Below are 16,447 nucleotides of genomic sequence, written 5' to 3'. Positions count from 1 at the left end.
CGGGAGTCTGCACGGCCAGCGCGTGCCACACCGCGCCGGGCCCGGCCCGGCCGGCGGAGAACGGCGCCATCTTTGACTGGAGCGTTTGCCACGAGGTTCCTCGCCCAGACGTCGCTGATGGCTCGGGGAGGTCGGGCGGTCGCGAGGGGCCCGGCGGAAGCCACTAGCAGGCGGTGCCAACGGCGGCGTCCCGAGCACGAGCTTCAGCCGCCCAGAACGGGCCACTGACGATCAGGAGGCGCCCTGCTGACGCCCCGAGCGCGCCCCTGGACGCGTGCGGAATGCGCTTGATGTTCGGCAGGTACACCGGCATGTGAAGGCAGGGTACGTCGAAGCCGCCGCATCCCTTCTCCGTTAATTGCGGATGCGACGCTATATTCTCAGAGGCTTCCTGTGTGACGTCAGGTAGAATAACTGTGTAGGACTCTTGTCACTTGGTAACATATGGTAAGGTTCACTGGTTTAATAAAGGGCAGAGCGGAGTGTGGTATTACTGTTGCTGCTCGTCGCTCAGTGATATCTCACTAATTCTGAGGGCGATGTCTAAAAATGCCTGGCGCAGCTTGTGGTTTCTGCCGCAAAGAAGCGATGGGCAACGTGCGAGATACAGAGGACCAGCACCGATCCAGTACTAGCCCCTCTCTTGGGCGGCGACTGTGGTGTGACTGGGGCGACGACCGAAACCCAGGCGTCGAGAGAGACTGTAACAGTCCAAGGCACCGCAGTCATTAAACCTGTGCCCGTAGGCGTCCCGAGTCTATACAGGGAAAACCGCGTCAGCAACACCCAGTTTGTGTGCTGCTCGTAAACTCGTACTTCCAAAGGTTATGGGGACCGACACACACTTGAACACAAGCGCTTATTAAACAAAATAGTCACGCGAGCCTGGGAACATTGCGGTGGTTTTACAACCTCGCGATCGTCAATGCGCCGCTTTTTGGCGGTGAAATCCTAGTCATGCACCGTGCACTTCGGTCACCAACATCCCCTCAACACCATCCGATCCCCGCAGCACGCAGCTCCCCAGCTAGCGCCGGGCGAGCGCTCACCCCAGAGCCCGCCATCGAGCACGTCATCAGTGCACGCGACGCCGAGGCGGGGCCGGCCGCGGCCCACCCGTCCGTCCGACAGACCGGCCGATAATCCATGACCTCAATTTTCGGACCCTTATTAGCCCAGATGCAACAAAGATTACACTGACAGGCTGCAACCGACAAGGCATGTGCGCACGTACACAGCGGGGGCGAGGGTAGAGGTTACCAGGCAGCGGGCATGCATACAGCATGGCATCCAGTGAAGTTCGCTGACCGGTCTGACCTACACATGGCATGTGTGGTGGCCGCCGGCAGTAACGCGGCCAACGCCCGCCCAGACAGCGGCGCTCTCTACGTGCTCGTGCATCGATAACTGTTCAATAAGCGAGGCGTGCGGGCAGGGGAAGTCTATGGCGCCACCATCCTGGGCCATTCGCTTGTTGAATGCAGGGGGTTTAAGATCCGTCTGCGTAACATTTTACGAAGGTCAGACGGTGGGCAGTTCTGCAGGTTTCAGTGCCAGTCTTGGAAATGTCAATTTTGCTAGCATTGCGCTTATTGCACTCAAGCATGTGCGCAACAGGCTTTGTTCGCTCACTTAAATGTAGCACGCCTGATGCTCCAGCAAACATGGAGAACTGTTCATTTCTCCTGTTTGTTTGTTTTTTTCTCTCCAGCTCTGGATCCCCTCACATCTACCATTTTCATGCAGCGCCGTTCACGGTGCAGTGAGACCTGTCTGGAGCCTACTGCAGGCTCTGGGTCGCCAGATGACTGCACCCCACACGACGGCGCCTGCCGGATGCGGCACTGCCCCGCGGCCGAGGGCTTGTTGGATGTGGCACTGCCCGGCGACGCCGCTCGATGGGCGGCGGCGCCTGACTCTCCCCAACCTGCGGACACCGGCCCGCCGGCCCGCCGCTGCCGCCAGCCTGCAGCAGCAGGAACGCGCGGTGTCCGCCTGCCCGCGGCCTGCCCCAGCCGCACGCCGGCTCGCTCGCGGCCTGCCTCAACCGGCGCCGGCTCGCTCACTTGCTCCAGCCGGCGCCGGTTCGCTCGCGGCCAGACCCAACCGGCGCCGGCTCCCTCACTTGCTCCAGCCGGCGCCGGTTCACTCGCGGCCTGCCCCACCCGACGCCGGCTCGCTCGCGGCTAGACCCAGCCAGCGCCGGCTCCCTTACTTGCTCCAGCCAGCGCCGGCTCGCTCGCGGCCAGACCCAGCCAGCGCCGACTCGCTCGCGGCGGTGTGGACGACATGCACCGCTTCCCGATCGATAGGCCTGGCACATGAGTTCCGGCGAGGCACCAGCCGCCTTAGGTACAGCCTTGCGAGCAAACAAACATCCTTCACAGAAATCTATAAATTTTCAAGTACCGCGTCGCATTACCACTGGCAAGTCACCACAGTCATTGTCGAAAGGCACGGACAGGGCGGTGGGGAAACTGGCACATAGGCACGGGGGCATCGGTGCACCCCGATCCATAAGGACGACCACGGCCTCGCCGCAAACAATGTCAATTGAACACGAAATTACCACCCTTTTAAGGCACAAACAATGGTCACATCCGACTTTTCCTTCACAGCCTAGCCAAACCGCCCCAAACACTGCGTCGTATACACTAATGGCGTTTGGCAAGCATCAGTCGGCACCTTAGCGTGTGAAACAATAGACAATGCAATGCGTACATGCAATGACAGCTCACTGCAGACAATGACCGGCCATCAACGGGAACGTGACTAACGGCCGCGTGACCACGTGCCTGATCAGATACGCATTTATCAAACGATAAGGCAGTTGGTTTGCAACCCCGATCCGGCGATAATGACAACAATTAAATCACACCGGCTAACAGCAGGCAAGCACGAACGACGTACAAAGGCAACTGACAATTACTAACCAACAGGGGGCTGTCGGCGCAACAAAAACGGCTCGCCAGCAACTAAGCATGGTCAGGTTCTTTCCTTCGGGGAAGATTTCTCGCAAAACATACGGCCCATTCGAAATACTGAACGTCTTGTGGTCTGAATCAGCCAAATATCTTGGGAAACAATACGTACACATTTGACTTTTATCTAAAAAATCGTAATCATGTGACACGGTCCCAAAAACACGAGATCGGAGAGATCACAAAAGTATGACAAAACTAGCTCATTTGTTGGTCGGCAGTAATCGCCGACCGTCCTGACAGAGATCTTCGTGACGACTTCAAACCCAGCCCGACTGATCCACCGTCATCCGAGTGTGCCGAGCCGCTCCACATGCATACATTTCGTATAGTCCAACATTGGTTACCTTGGTCAGCCCAGTTGTTCACGCTCCGTTTATGCACATATGGAAGTCGTTTTACGTCCCGTTCTTAGCGCTCGGGGAAAGTTGGTTATAATTGGCACGACAGTAGAGAAGCCGTGATGATGAGCCGTCCCAAGGTAGTGTATGCCGTCCCAAGGTAGTGCACGCCGTCCCAAGGTCGTGTATGCCGTCACAAAGCCGTGTATGCCGTCCTAAGGCTATGCATGCCGTCCTAAGGACATGTATCCCGTCACACGTTCGTCTATGCCGTCACAAGCTCGGCTATGCCGTCACAAGTTCGTCTATGTCGTCACAAGTTCGTTTGTACCGTCACATGTTCGTCTATGCCGTCACAAGCTCATATATGCCGTCACACGACGTTCGTCTATGCCGTCACACGTTCGTCTATGCCGTCCACCTACGATCACTCCATATCGTATGAAACCGTTGCTCAATGTTCCTAGCATTCAGGCAAGATCGCCTGCACCCGCATGCGTGGGTGCAAATGATACTGCACCCCGTCTTTCAGTGCCGTACGTCGTGATCAGTCGTCCGAAATCACGGAATCTGAGAAGTAGGATTGTCAGTTCGCCGAATAGGACAAAAAACATGTTTGCAGTTGTTAACCGTCATCGTGTTCATGTTCTAAATGTCCAATTACTTGCAAGATGGTCATCAGAGGAGGCAAATAGACGCGGCAAGATTGATCATGACTGTTGACATCACAAGGTGGTATCATCACAACTCGAATGCAGTTATCACCAGACCGAGTGAGTTATACTAGCACTCCACCATTTGGTGTGGCAGTGCCATCGCTCTTGGCGCACCAAATCGCTGTGGCGATCCCCATATAAGCATTGAAAAACTGGATCGACCAAGCCAAAGGCATTGGCATCGAAAGTTCAAACCAAACTCCCTGGACACATCCTAAAACACGGCCGCCACCCATCGCCACATCGACGACACTCCACCTGGACCGCCGCCCGCGGGGCGCCGTCAGCGGACGTACACCAGTTTGGGGTCGCACGTGAAGCGGTCATGCGAGCCCTTGTCGTGACAAACAACGTGCACCAGGCGCAGGTTCTCCGTGGTGAAGAGCAGCCGGTAGAAGTAGTCGGAGTTGACCCGGCGGTGCGGTCCGGCCGACTGAGCGGTCTCCACCAGCGTCGGCAGGATCGTCCGCGACCTCTCGATGCTGCCGGGGTAAGCGCCAGGTCAAGGTCATAGGTCACGGCGGTAGACAACAGGGGACGGCGCCTCACGACGACGCCCACGCTGTCAGAGATCAGGGGTCACGGCGGGGGTCAGATCGGCACGTAACCGCGGCGGCGGAACCGCGCGCACGACCGTGCGCTACCGTTCCGGGTCATCGCGTGGTGACGGCCGGAGCGATCGGAGATGACAACGGAAGCCCCGGCCGCTGACGTGCGTCACGCTCCACCGATAAGCGCGGTCGGCCACGGCCGCGCCGCAGCCACGGCCGCGGCCGACAGAGCGGCACCCGGCCGCGATCCCCTCCACACAGCGCCGGCCGCCGCCCGCCAGGCCGTACCGGTGGTCCAGGTTCCACGTGGAGAACACGATGCGCTGCTCGCGGCTGCTGTAGGGGTTCACCCGGTGGTCGTCGTAGCCGCACCGCTCGGCGGCGAACTCGCCCTGGCAGGCGAACGTGCCGGCCGCGTCGCACAGCCGACCGGCGTGGCCGCGGTCGAAGCGGTGCCCGTGGAAGCGGTCGGCGCGCAGTCGGTCCAGCATGTCTGACAGCAGCGACGTCAGCAGCGGCTGCGCGGCGGCCGGCGCGGCGCGCAGCTGGTCGCGCGACTTGTAGAAGTAGCCGCGCACGCGCGCCTCGCACCGCCGCCGCATGTACTCCTCCTTGGTGGCGGCAGCCGTGTCCAGGCCTGCAGGCCGTTCGGACGGGGTCACGACAAAGTTCCGGGGGTGTGGTAGGGTATCGAAAAGAGAGCTGAAGGAGTGGCCATTCGGAATACAAGAGGACTTCTATTGCGCTGCATTTAAAACGATAGCTATGAGTTGGGCGTTGAAGCAGAAAATAATATGCTATCCTGTCCCATTTCGTTTCACAGAGCCGTAAATTTATTGGCAAAGAAACACGACGCATGCCGTCGCGCACCCCTTCCGTACAGAATCAGCCACTGCAATCGCTATTTTAGCATTCTGGGGTCCTAGCGCACACTGGGTTCGAACTGGGCCCCCACGTGGGAGCCGAAGGCGGCGATCTGGGCCGCGTCGGGTCCGGTCGTGCCCACCTTGGAACCAGTCGGGATCGTCGGCCCGTCGGCTGAGTGCCGTGCGGCAGGGCCGGCCGGCAGGCGGCGCCAGCAGCGCGGCCGGCGTGCCGTCGTCGCGCAGCAGGGCTCGGATGCCGTCCTGCAGCTCGGTGCCGCGCCACGTGCGCAGCAGCTGCTCCACCAGACCCACGACTGCCGGCGGCCGGCTCGTCAGGCGGGTCGGCGCCGGCCGACAGGCACTCGGCATTGCGTGGGTTGGGTCAAAGGAGCGCGCAGAGTTGCGAATAGCAGCCACCCCCGTGCCGCCGTGATCGGTGCGGGGGCATGACCTGGCTCAGACCGGAGGTCACAGCGGTGGTCACTGTGATCGTTACAGTACAAAAATGGACGGGGGAAGTGGCAGATAGGAGTCACCAGAATCCGGTAACCTCCTCGCAACATCTCTGCTGGAGTCTTAACATAATTTTGCATAATGCTTTAGACGAGGCATTAGTATCATGGATGGAATAGTTGTGCGGTCTATCGTCCTTGTCTGGTGCGTTGGTATGTACGCAACGTTTTGGCCATTTTACTCTAAGGTCGTCATGGTTATTGAGTCCTGAGCAAGACCGGATGGTGCAAGGCTTTCAGCCGTGTAAATGTCAGGAATTGCTGGTAATCGAACCGAAGTCTCTTGATTATGAGTCCAGCGCTCTACCAACTGAGCTGGCCGGGGAGGATAGCTGCTCTTTATGGTTAGCTCAGTTGGTGGAGCATTCTTTCCCAGATGTGCTTCCTGATTGGCTCAGTTGGTAGAGTGCTGGACCCGCGGTCAGAAGACCTCCTTTCGAATCCCCATAATTCCACGGAGAGAACTTGCCTTGTGATACAGACATGGCTGAAAGGCACTAACATCCAATCCTTACCAGGCTTCTATAGCACCTGACGACAACCGGTGACCTACATGGCAGCAACAATGTGCACGCACTAACACAAAAGACAATGGAGATAGTCCGAGCGACTTTTTCATCCGGGTTCTCAACAGTTGTGCATGCCACAACCAGGGTAAGCCAGAGAGGCACAGACGAGGCGCGCTTGTCCCCGTCGTGCAACCATCACCATTGTGGACTTACTCGCAGTCGGCTGCAACGACTCGCCAGCCTTCAGAAGTACAACCGTGGTTTGGTTGTCTAGCACGTCGAAATAGTCCTTGTCGACCAGCGTGCCGTCCGGCAACGAGATAGAAACACCTTTCCGGCTGATCTGGAAGGAGGGAGATGTCTGTTTATTCACGTCCCAAGACAAACACGCCACAACACGGATGTTGCCACACAACGTGTCTACAGATCAGCTGTACGCTGATGAGGATTTCAAGGATCGTGGAGAGCACCTGTCACTGCCGATCCGTGGGTTCAAAAACAGTTCATCCTAAAATATACAAGGTAATGGATGTTTGGAAATTCTCTAGAAACCCATGACGTGAGACAAATCGGTACGCGGTGAGGTTGGCTGGTGGTCAGCAGCGTTTGAAGTCCGTCTTCCAGGACAGACTGGAGGGTACACGCTTACTGCCGCGGCGTTCCCACGCTTATGTTCAGATCGCACTGCTCGACAAATGGCCGGAAAAAAGGCGTGCTTAGGTCTGGTACTTTCAGACAACGAGAACGGCAAATTTCGAATAATTGACAATTTTGATGACCTTGACCAAACCATTGCGAAAAGGCACATTTTCGGTCCACATCGGTCACTATGGACCGGCTTGGACTGGACGCCTGTGTACTTTTCATGCTGGAATCTCTCGGCTCGGCCGGAGGTGTGATGAAGTCGAGACCGGCCTCGACACAGGTGACGTTGACCGCCTCTCAGTCGCCTACTGGTGCACCTGTGAGTCGGACGTTATGGAGACCGCGACGCCAGGGTCAGCAATATCTTCGGCCGCCTCAGCCCACGCCGTTTGTTTCTGACTTTGTAAATGTTACGTCTGCGTACCGAATAGAATGATGAACTTGTTCAAATTGCCATGCTGCAGGAAGGTCACGCCTGATCGCGGATGGTGTGAGATGCCTCACGGTTTATGCAGAACAGCTGAAGGAAATACACCTTTTGTTGTTGACAGCCGTATGAATCTGCGATCAGTCGATCAGTCACTTCAAAAATATGATATTCCAGAAAGGATGAGGGCAGAACCGAGGCCGGGTACAGCACCCGCGTCAAAGCTTTCTCGCTGTTCAAACAAGATTTGTTTGGGCTACCCTCTCATTCACAATCAATACTAGTTGATGCCTCCCAATGCATTAGCAGTGTTAATGATACATTAGAGGTTATGACACATCAGTAGTTGTGATGCATCAGGCATTTTGAACATAAGGTGTTATAATACATTAGTGTTTATGAACATCAGGTGCTGTGATAATCCCACCTCTGCCAGGCCTTTGAAACACCATTAGTAAGATCTGCAAAGACAATCCAAACATTTTTTCCTACCTAAGTGGGCAGTACTAACTCTCCATTCACTGAACTGATCATCCTGGGCACCCACACAAAAAGTAAAACATTTAAATGGCTCATTTCAGAATTGCACACCTACCTGCAATCTTGCACATGCTTGTTTATCAGGTCACTGAAAGACGAAGCAGCAACACCAATTTTTCTCTTGTTGCCCAAAGACGTGACCTTAATCCCTTTCAGCCTCTGCTTCCTACTAGATCGTGCAGTGTCATCACCAGCATCCATGGTGATAACACCTGGAAAGGAGAGAGAGGGTGTGATGCTTAATTATTTACAAATAATCATAACATGACACATGACATAGGTGTCATGCATATACTGTGTTATATGTTCATCCCCCTCCCCTCCAAAAAATGAAGCTGTCTTCATCCAACACTTGGACTAGAATGTCTTCGCAAGTAGCACTCTCTTTTCTCTCACCCAGATCCTTTTAGGGCTGACTACATAGGAGGCTGTACAGTACTTACATTGTGCATGGAGGGGGAGGGGATAAATGGAAGGCTACCCAAGTGTGAGAAGATAGGATTTAGGGAACAGCATTACATTACACCCAGGTAAGGACTAAGGTTGCATGTCACCATAAAATCACAAAGGGAGTACTCAGCATATGTGTGTACTTTTGAAGTAAAAGAGCCATCTTAGAGATATATGAGGACTATTTTCACTAAATAGAGAAATCATGCTGTCTAAGAGCAGTCTTTTTCATGTAAAAGTATATCAGTATATCAGTCTAAAAGAATATCAGCCATTGTAAATGAATTCATTTATTGATATATGATGCATGCTACGCTATCCAAATGCAGACTTCCCATTAATACAGGTAAAACCAGGGTAGGAATTGTTAAAATCGGTGTTTTACGCTGCAAGGTTATATTTTCATCTGTTGACGTTTTCAATGCATCACATGGATATTGGTTACGCTGGAAAATGGTACCTGACAATGCAATAACAATTGTTCATTACTTGAACTTTAAAACATCAGACACCATAAGCAATCCTAAAATAGGGTGTGGGTGTACTTTCCTACCTAACGTTAGAAAAAATCATTGCACACCATTCGTCGTGTTCAAGGCGGCACATATCGTAAATCATCTCAAAACAGGTAGAATCATGCTCCTACCTTCGAATCTCAATAACTTCGATGGCGAGCTCCCGAGCGCCGCGCGCACCGCACCGCCTGGACTCCCAGCGCCGTTTCTGCTTTGCCGTTGCGTAAATACAATATTTCTGCTTACCAAGAACTCTACAAAATGTACGGGACCAAGGTAAACCATTCGTCGTGTTTAAGGCGGAACATATCGTAAATAATTTCAAAACAGATAGAATCATGCTCCTACCCTCGAATTTTAATAAATACGATAGCGAGCTCCCGAGCGCCGCACGCCCCGCACCGCACTGCCTCGACTTCCAAGCGCCGTTTCTACGTTGTTGCGAAAGCACAAATATTTCTGCTTATCAAGAACCATAAAACATGTATGGAACCAAGGTAACAATAATAAAGCAACCAAAATCGTTTCTTATCGAGTTTAGGTACATTTATGAATACGCAGGCCGAATAGTCCAAACATATCCTAACCTAACCTAGCCTAGCCTCCTACCTAACCTAACCTAACCAATACCTACCTAACCTAACCTACCTACCTAGCCTAGCCTAACCTAACCTAACCTAACCTAACCTAACCTAACCTAACCTAACCTAACCTAACCTAACCTAACTAACCTAACGAGAATAGCCAGAACCTAAGCGCTAAGCTAAGCTAAGCTACCTGACCTGACCTTACCTGACCTAACCTGAACCTAACCTAACCTAACCTAACCTAACCTAACCTAACCTAACCTAACCTAACCTAACTAACCTACCCAACTTAACCTACCAACCCAACCCAACCCAACCCAACCTATACCTAACCTAACCCCCTAACCTAACCTCCCCACCCTAAATCCCCTTCAACCAGCATCTCATTGGCATCCAATGTTCCATGCCACATATAGGTGCCATATAGTGAGCTTTTATTTAGCTGCCATGTTCTCATTTTGCTTTACATTCCCCCCCCCAATCCCCCTGCACCCATGGTCCCGTTGGCGTCGAGGATCAAATTTCATGGATTCTTTTCATGGATTCTTGCTACCTTGTCCCCGTCATTTTTATGGTTCGCAGATATGGTTTATAGTTATAGTATGATTTATAGATTTATAGTTTTAGTTTATTTAGTATGGTTCGCAGTTAATATGGTTTATATGGTAATATGGCTATGGTAAATATGGTTATGTTAAGTTAAATATTTTTATGGTTCGCAGTTAGGTTATGGTTGTCCTGCCTTAAACATGACGAATGGTTTTACTTGGGTCCGGTACATTTTGTACAGTTCTTGGTACTGGTACGCAGAATATTGTTTTACGCAACGGCAACGCGGAAACGGCAAACTGGGAGTCCAGGCGGTGCGGTGCGCGCGGCGCTCGGGGGCCCGCCATCAAAGTATTTGGAATTCGAATGTAGGAGCATGATTCTACCTGTTTTGAGATTATTTACGATATGTCATGCCTTAAACACGACGAATGGTGTACAATGATTTTTTCTAACGGTAGGTAGGAAAGTACACACCTGACCTAAAATAATATATTTCGGATTCTATCATCTTACCCTCCAAATTATCTATGGCAACAACCGCGGCCCCCGCTCACACACCACCATCCCCACTGATTAACCTAAGCCATTGATATGGCACGATGCTGGCGCATCAAGGCCATTCCGATGGATCAACCAGCGATTCCTTTTTGACGCGGGGTGTTTGCGTACTTCTTGTTGATTGGTCAACCTGGTGACTAAATATGACGTCTTAACATAAAAGGAACGTGACATGGGATGTGTCGTTGGTGCTAAATGGAGCTGGTCCTCTCTAAATCTCAACTTAGTGTCCACTGTTCCATGTAGATATTTCTTCCCTATCGCCCTTATCATATTTTATACCTATCAGATCCCTTCTAAGTCTACAATATTTCAATGAGCGCAGAGACAAGCCCCTGAGCCTTTCCTTATATTCTGAGTCGCATTTATTATCCTAGCTGCTTTCCGCTGCACTCTTTCTAGTCTAGCTATATTTTTGGGAGGTAACAATATGCATAAATGCTACGGCATGGTGCATGCCTTAAAGAGATCACCTCATTTTGCTTGTGCTGTTCACCGTTTGCTACATGATACCACTGATCTATCTGCTATCGTTTATTGTTACGCGCCTTAGTTAGACCCGTGAGATTTGATCAGTAACATCACTTTGCTCAAAATTCTTCTAAATATCCCAGAACTTCGATTTGAAGTAGCCGACCCTTCATGAGAAATCTCGTTCTGATAAACGGTTTCCCTCAGAAAGGATTTATCTCGGGATTTCCCTCAAAAGAAATTGCATAAAGGTGAAAACAACACCGCTACTTCGGCTTGCTTTTCCAATGTGGATGCCCGGTAATGTTTGCAAAACGTTAATGTGTCAAAAGCAGTGAACATAAATAAATGAACATAACTGTGTAGCAGCGAACATAAATTCGCTATTATCCCGTGAATTCAACGAAAAAGCAGAAATTTATCGCTGTTATGGCTCTGATTTCTTTCCAACTTCTCAGAAACAGGCCCCTGCCCGCTGGGTCAATGACAATCGTTCTTTTACTCGCACCAGTAGAGGCACGCAAGGTCGTGCTCATGATGAAGGTGGCCGCGACTTCGGGGAAGAAATATAGCAGCATTAAGTCGTGCTGTTACAAAGCGCTGAAAACAGAATTTCGGCTTGAGTACAGTTAAACTGCATGTCCTTATTATGTCCTCAAGGTGCTGCAGTGATACTAATTAGTGCTATTATAAAACTTAACTGGTCTTCAGGCCTAAATAGAGTATGCCTTTGAAGTATTCCCCAAAGTTGAAAAGCTCAAAGTTTGACGATCTTTTAACCTCTGGGGAAGTAAAATGTCACTTTGGGAGCACTTTTGGAAACAAGAGTAAATGATGCGACGGATTGCTATGGACCAAAACAACGCAAAACATGGTTGCAGTCCCTGCTGTGGAGGGGAGGGGCGGTGAGAGAGGTCTCTTATTTCCTTGTTGTCTGCCCCGGTATGGAAAATATGTACACCTTGAAAGGTTTAGAGGCTCAGCCTCAGCCCCACCACCACCACCAATGGCTCCCGCTAGGCACTCAACCACTTGCTTAGAGGTCTCGTAATCGCATTCCGCAGCCCCCTCCCAATTAGCTCCAAGGCGGCACAGGGCAGCTAGCCAGTTCGTGGCCTGTCAACATCTTATTCAATGTGTTTGATAGAGTTCGGCATCTAGTGTGCGAAAAGGTGGAAGGAGCCGATCAACAAAATATTTGTCAATTTGCGCTCGAACGTTATGATTTGGTTCGGCGGAGGCGCTGCGAGCTAGTGGACGACTCGTGAAGCCTTGCTCATGTGCGCACGTGCTCGCCGTCATTCATGATTTAACCTTGTGTACTGCAGTGGGGAATAGTCGCCGGCACCGCCTGTCACCTTCCATAAATTCCCTGCCACCCCACCCCGTCTTCCACTTCCTGCACTTCATGCTCCACGGCTACAGTAAATACACCATTACACACCATAAGTTCAATGACGACGGGTAATAAACCCGCGCACGCACATCAAGAGCGAGAGACACACATAACCGCACGCCGAGGAAGAAATGTCACATTAGACATCGAAGATTGTCATATCAGCTGCTGGAAGAGCCCACTTCTAACGAAAGCTGCCCATCTCAGCGTTTCTCCCAACCCCTAACATGACGCGCCTTAGTTTCATTCCCAAGACCTAGTATCCCCTTGTTGATGATTTGGGGTTTTAGGGCGCATCGACTGCTATAGGTCATGCAGCGCCCATTAGTATCCCCTTGATATGCAACGATCATGACAAAAGCAGCATCAGCAAACAAACCTGTAGAAAGCGCTCGCCACTGAGGGAGAGAGGCCACTTGTGTCTGTGCGGCTGCATATCGTGCTCCACATCCACAATGTGGAGAACAATGAGCAGACGGGCGGAAAAGCTCACGACACGGGCGGGTTAGAGTCCCAGGGATAGCCTGGGGAGGTCCACGTGGTCAACGCAATCGTTTTTTAGCCATTACAACGTCGTTTAAAACCGATATCTTCTGGCATAGTTAAAGGTCGATTAACCTATCAAAAAAACACTTTAACTTAATAAGCCGTCATATCATCATCGCATGCCTCAATCCAAGCACAACTTGCCGCGCCGTTAACCCCGGCCGTTCTCGCGATTCCCCCTCCACTCCAGTCCGCCCGCCTAAAACCAGCCTTCTACAAGTAAGTCACGGGTCAACGTGCCTTGAGTTCCAGGTACGTACATCTGACATCGGCGCGCACGCCGGCAGGTCAGCCTGCTGGTAGCCGGTGCAGGAGCCGGGTAGCGTGCGCTCATGCCGCGGCATCGTTGGGAGGCGACGCCGCCGGGCACAGCGCGGCTCTCGCACGACCTATGTGTGCCCAGCGTCACCTAGCATGACCCGGCCCCGGCCCCGACTCTCACGTAATGCCAGCCCGTGGACACGGTGCTCCACAGAGAGATCTGGCATAGCGCGAAAAGTCCCCCCCCCCCCCCCCCCGTCGTCCGCCAAACCACTGCCTGTCCATGTCTTGTCTTGTCTTGTCTTGGATTAGGGCGCATAGCACTCCTGGGCTCAAGCGTAAACCACTGTCTGTCAGTCTAAGCGCCGCCGCTGCAGTTACGCCATTTGGCAGATGAGGTCTCGCCCACACGGCCCGCTACAGCTAACGCTGGACGCCACCGACGTTCGCATGGATGTCCATGAGAGGAGGGTGCTTGTTCACCCCATTTGCTCCTGAAGTAACCTTGACAGGCGACAGCCGGCTAAACAATGGGACCGACAGCAAGCATCGCGCCGAATTGCCGCCCTCCTCGACATCGGGAACATCCGTGTGTTTTACCGGTTTGGCGTTTCTGATTGAATTAATCGTAAGGTGATCTCACCAAACGGCAGCTCTCCCTCCTATGGCAGCGCACTCAGCCGATGGCGGATCGGATGGCCGCAAAGATAGACGAATCCCCGACACCAACCGGTCTCTGCCCACCCAGCCCGCCTTCCAGTCACACCACCGGTCTCGGTCCACCTCGCCCTCCAAGCCACACCACCGGTCTCTGTCCCGTCTCGCCTTCCGAGCAACACCACCGGTCTCTGTCCCGTCTCGCCTTCCGAGCCACACCACCGGTCTCTGCCCCCGTCTCGCCTTCCAAGCCCAAACTCTGGTCTCCGCCCCAGCTCGTTTTGGTTCGAACCACCCATCAAACAACAGCTGACGATATACATTTTATTGAAAGGTAAGTCGTAGCACCATTGCACATTGACGTATATGAGTAAGAGCATCAGAGCACGAAGGACCAGAACAAAACCCGTCGCACACGAATACCACAGAATGACGTGAACGTCCGTGCAGGGAAAGTCGGAAATGCAAAGGATATACCGGCATATGTCAGAAAGTTCGCGTACAAAGGACAATTTCCAAGCAGACCATTCTTTAACCTACGCAAGATCCCGACTAACAGTAAAACCCCTGCAAAGATGTCACGCTCCCTGATGCTGAGAAAAATCGCAGAGATGCGTCAGTTACGATTGAAATTGCACTAAACCAAGGAGCCACGCATATTGAAAGATCGGCGACTGCTGACTGCCGACTGCCGACTGATGCCTAAGTCCAAACTACTTGCAATTTGACTGACTCTAGTCTAAATGAGCACATATGTACTTCAGAGGAAAGACATAAAGTGTATATCACTCGTATGCTTAGGTAGAAGAATTGAATGGACAAACGTACAAACGCGAGACAAACAGGTGGTCGGCGCATCTCGCCCGGCCCGCGCGGCGCCGCCTCACCGCACAGGCGGGAGACTCAACGGCGCAGCAGCCCCACAAGCTACAACACCACCACGACGAAGAGTGAAGACGCCCGCATAGCGGCGAAGCAAAGACGACCCGCCGCCGGTGCGGCCGGCGCGCGTGCCGCCGCCCGGCGGCTGGCTGAGGGCCTCTCTGACTGGCCCCTCCTCCAGCGCCGGCTCGGCCGCCGCGGCTCTGCCCGCACGCAGGCCCGTCCCCGGCGGCGACGAGCGAGCTGTTCCGACGGCCGCCGGCCGCAGCCAGCCGCGTACGGAGAGGCCCCCGACGACACGTGGCGCCGCCCGCCGCTGGGCGGCGGCGCTCCGGCCAGCCGGCCGCGGCCGCCGTGAGCAGCCTGCCCTCGGACCGGACGCCGCCGTCCGAGGTTTCGTGCAACGCCACGCGGCCGGCCGCCTCCGCCGGAGCTTCCGGGCCCCGGGCCGCCAGTGCGGCAGGCCGTGGTCACACAACGCGGCCGTGTGACAGCAGACCGCCACAAGACGCCAACTATAGCTCTAGTACAATCAAAACCACGACTGGAAACGGATCAAACCAGAGTACGAGCACGGACAGACACTCCCCCCTCCCCCCCCCCCCCCCCCGGAGAGCGAAACAAAAGTACGCCAACGGCAGCAACTTACCGACGGCGCCCTTGCGTCAGCGATCACGGGGGGCCATTGCAACAGAGTATGGAAGGCTGAGGCTAAACACTTGAAGACCAAAAAGCTCGCTAAGAGCTAACAAAAACTATCACACAAAAATGCGCTCTGTCAGCACTAATTCGAAGCGCTCGGGGGTGGCACGATGGGTAAACGCCGATGAATATGTCTCGCAGAAAATCACAGCTGTTGACGGCGCCAAGACGGGCTTTGAACACATGCTTCACAACGTAATGAAACAGAACTACTTGCAATTTCTAACTGCGTCAATAAGTGGCACCAGGGATGCGCAGATCTAACCCCCTGTAGTCCGTAACAATGGAAAGGCAATCTTGGATCACACACCTGGACGCTCAACCACCGTGGCGGAGGGCAATTACACGTTTATGCGCAACACGCGATTTCTAAGAACGAAACGTCGCTGAGAGGAATTCGGGTTAACTTAGAAACTTGCTCAATAACGCATGGAAAATGAACACCGCTGAAAACAATGCTACCTGCCACTGGACCCAAAGTCGGCCCGACATGCGAAAGCGCGACAATGATGCGTTGTAAGCTGAAAGCAGTCGCAATAAGATATTGCACAAACTCCAAGGCAGCGTTCCCACACGCTCCGGGTCATCGCCTGCCCTCTTCCTGACAGCTCGCGGCGCCTCTCACGGCGCGCGGACCGCTCATCGCGACAAACTCCTCGGCTGCGACGGCTCGCAGCGGGCCAAACGGCGGCGGCGCTCCCCACGCGTGACTCAGACGACAGCGCAGGCGGCCGGCCGTCGGGGCCGCCGGGGGCGCCCAGCGCGGGCCCGAACAGGGGCAC

General features: G+C 53.5%; 1 protein-coding gene and 1 long non-coding RNA gene across 2 annotated transcripts; both read right to left on the bottom strand.

Annotated features, from left to right (window-relative positions):
- Positions 1-4,065: 4,065 nt before the first annotated feature.
- Positions 4,066-5,121, bottom strand: LOC119089737 (DNA fragmentation factor subunit beta-like). The gene is made up of 2 exons (XM_037212551.1): positions 4,878-5,121; positions 4,066-4,520 (listed from the first exon to the last, which is right to left on the bottom strand). Exons 1-2 carry the CDS (start codon positions 5,078-5,080, stop codon positions 4,322-4,324), a joined length of 402 nt encoding a protein of 133 aa, XP_037068446.1. The 5' UTR covers positions 5,081-5,121; the 3' UTR covers positions 4,066-4,321.
- Positions 5,122-5,191: 70 nt separating this feature from the next.
- On the bottom strand, positions 5,192-6,810 carry LOC119089736 (uncharacterized). Its single transcript, XR_005093187.1, has 3 exons — positions 6,690-6,810; positions 5,596-5,769; positions 5,192-5,226 (listed from the first exon to the last, which is right to left on the bottom strand). It is a non-coding gene; the product is annotated as an uncharacterized LOC119089736 (long non-coding RNA).
- Between the last annotated feature and the right edge of the window lie 9,637 nt (positions 6,811-16,447).

The sequence above is a fragment of the Pollicipes pollicipes genome, unplaced genomic scaffold (assembly GCF_011947565.3).
Source record: "Pollicipes pollicipes isolate AB1234 unplaced genomic scaffold, Ppol_2.1 Scaffold_3087;HRSCAF=3621_pilon_pilon_pilon, whole genome shotgun sequence".
Taxonomy (NCBI): Eukaryota; Metazoa; Arthropoda; class Thecostraca; order Pollicipedomorpha; family Pollicipedidae; genus Pollicipes; species Pollicipes pollicipes.
This window is presented reverse-complemented; position numbering and strand designations above follow the sequence as displayed.

Coding starts and splice junctions, on each gene's coding strand:
- LOC119089737 (XM_037212551.1), bottom strand. CDS start 5,080: ATGCTGGACCGACTGCGCGCCGACCGCTTCCACGGGCACCGCTTCGAC. Junction 4,521..4,877: donor ACGTGGAACCTGGACCACCG/GTACGGCCTGGC, acceptor TTACCCCGGCAG/CATCGAGAGGTCGCGGACGA.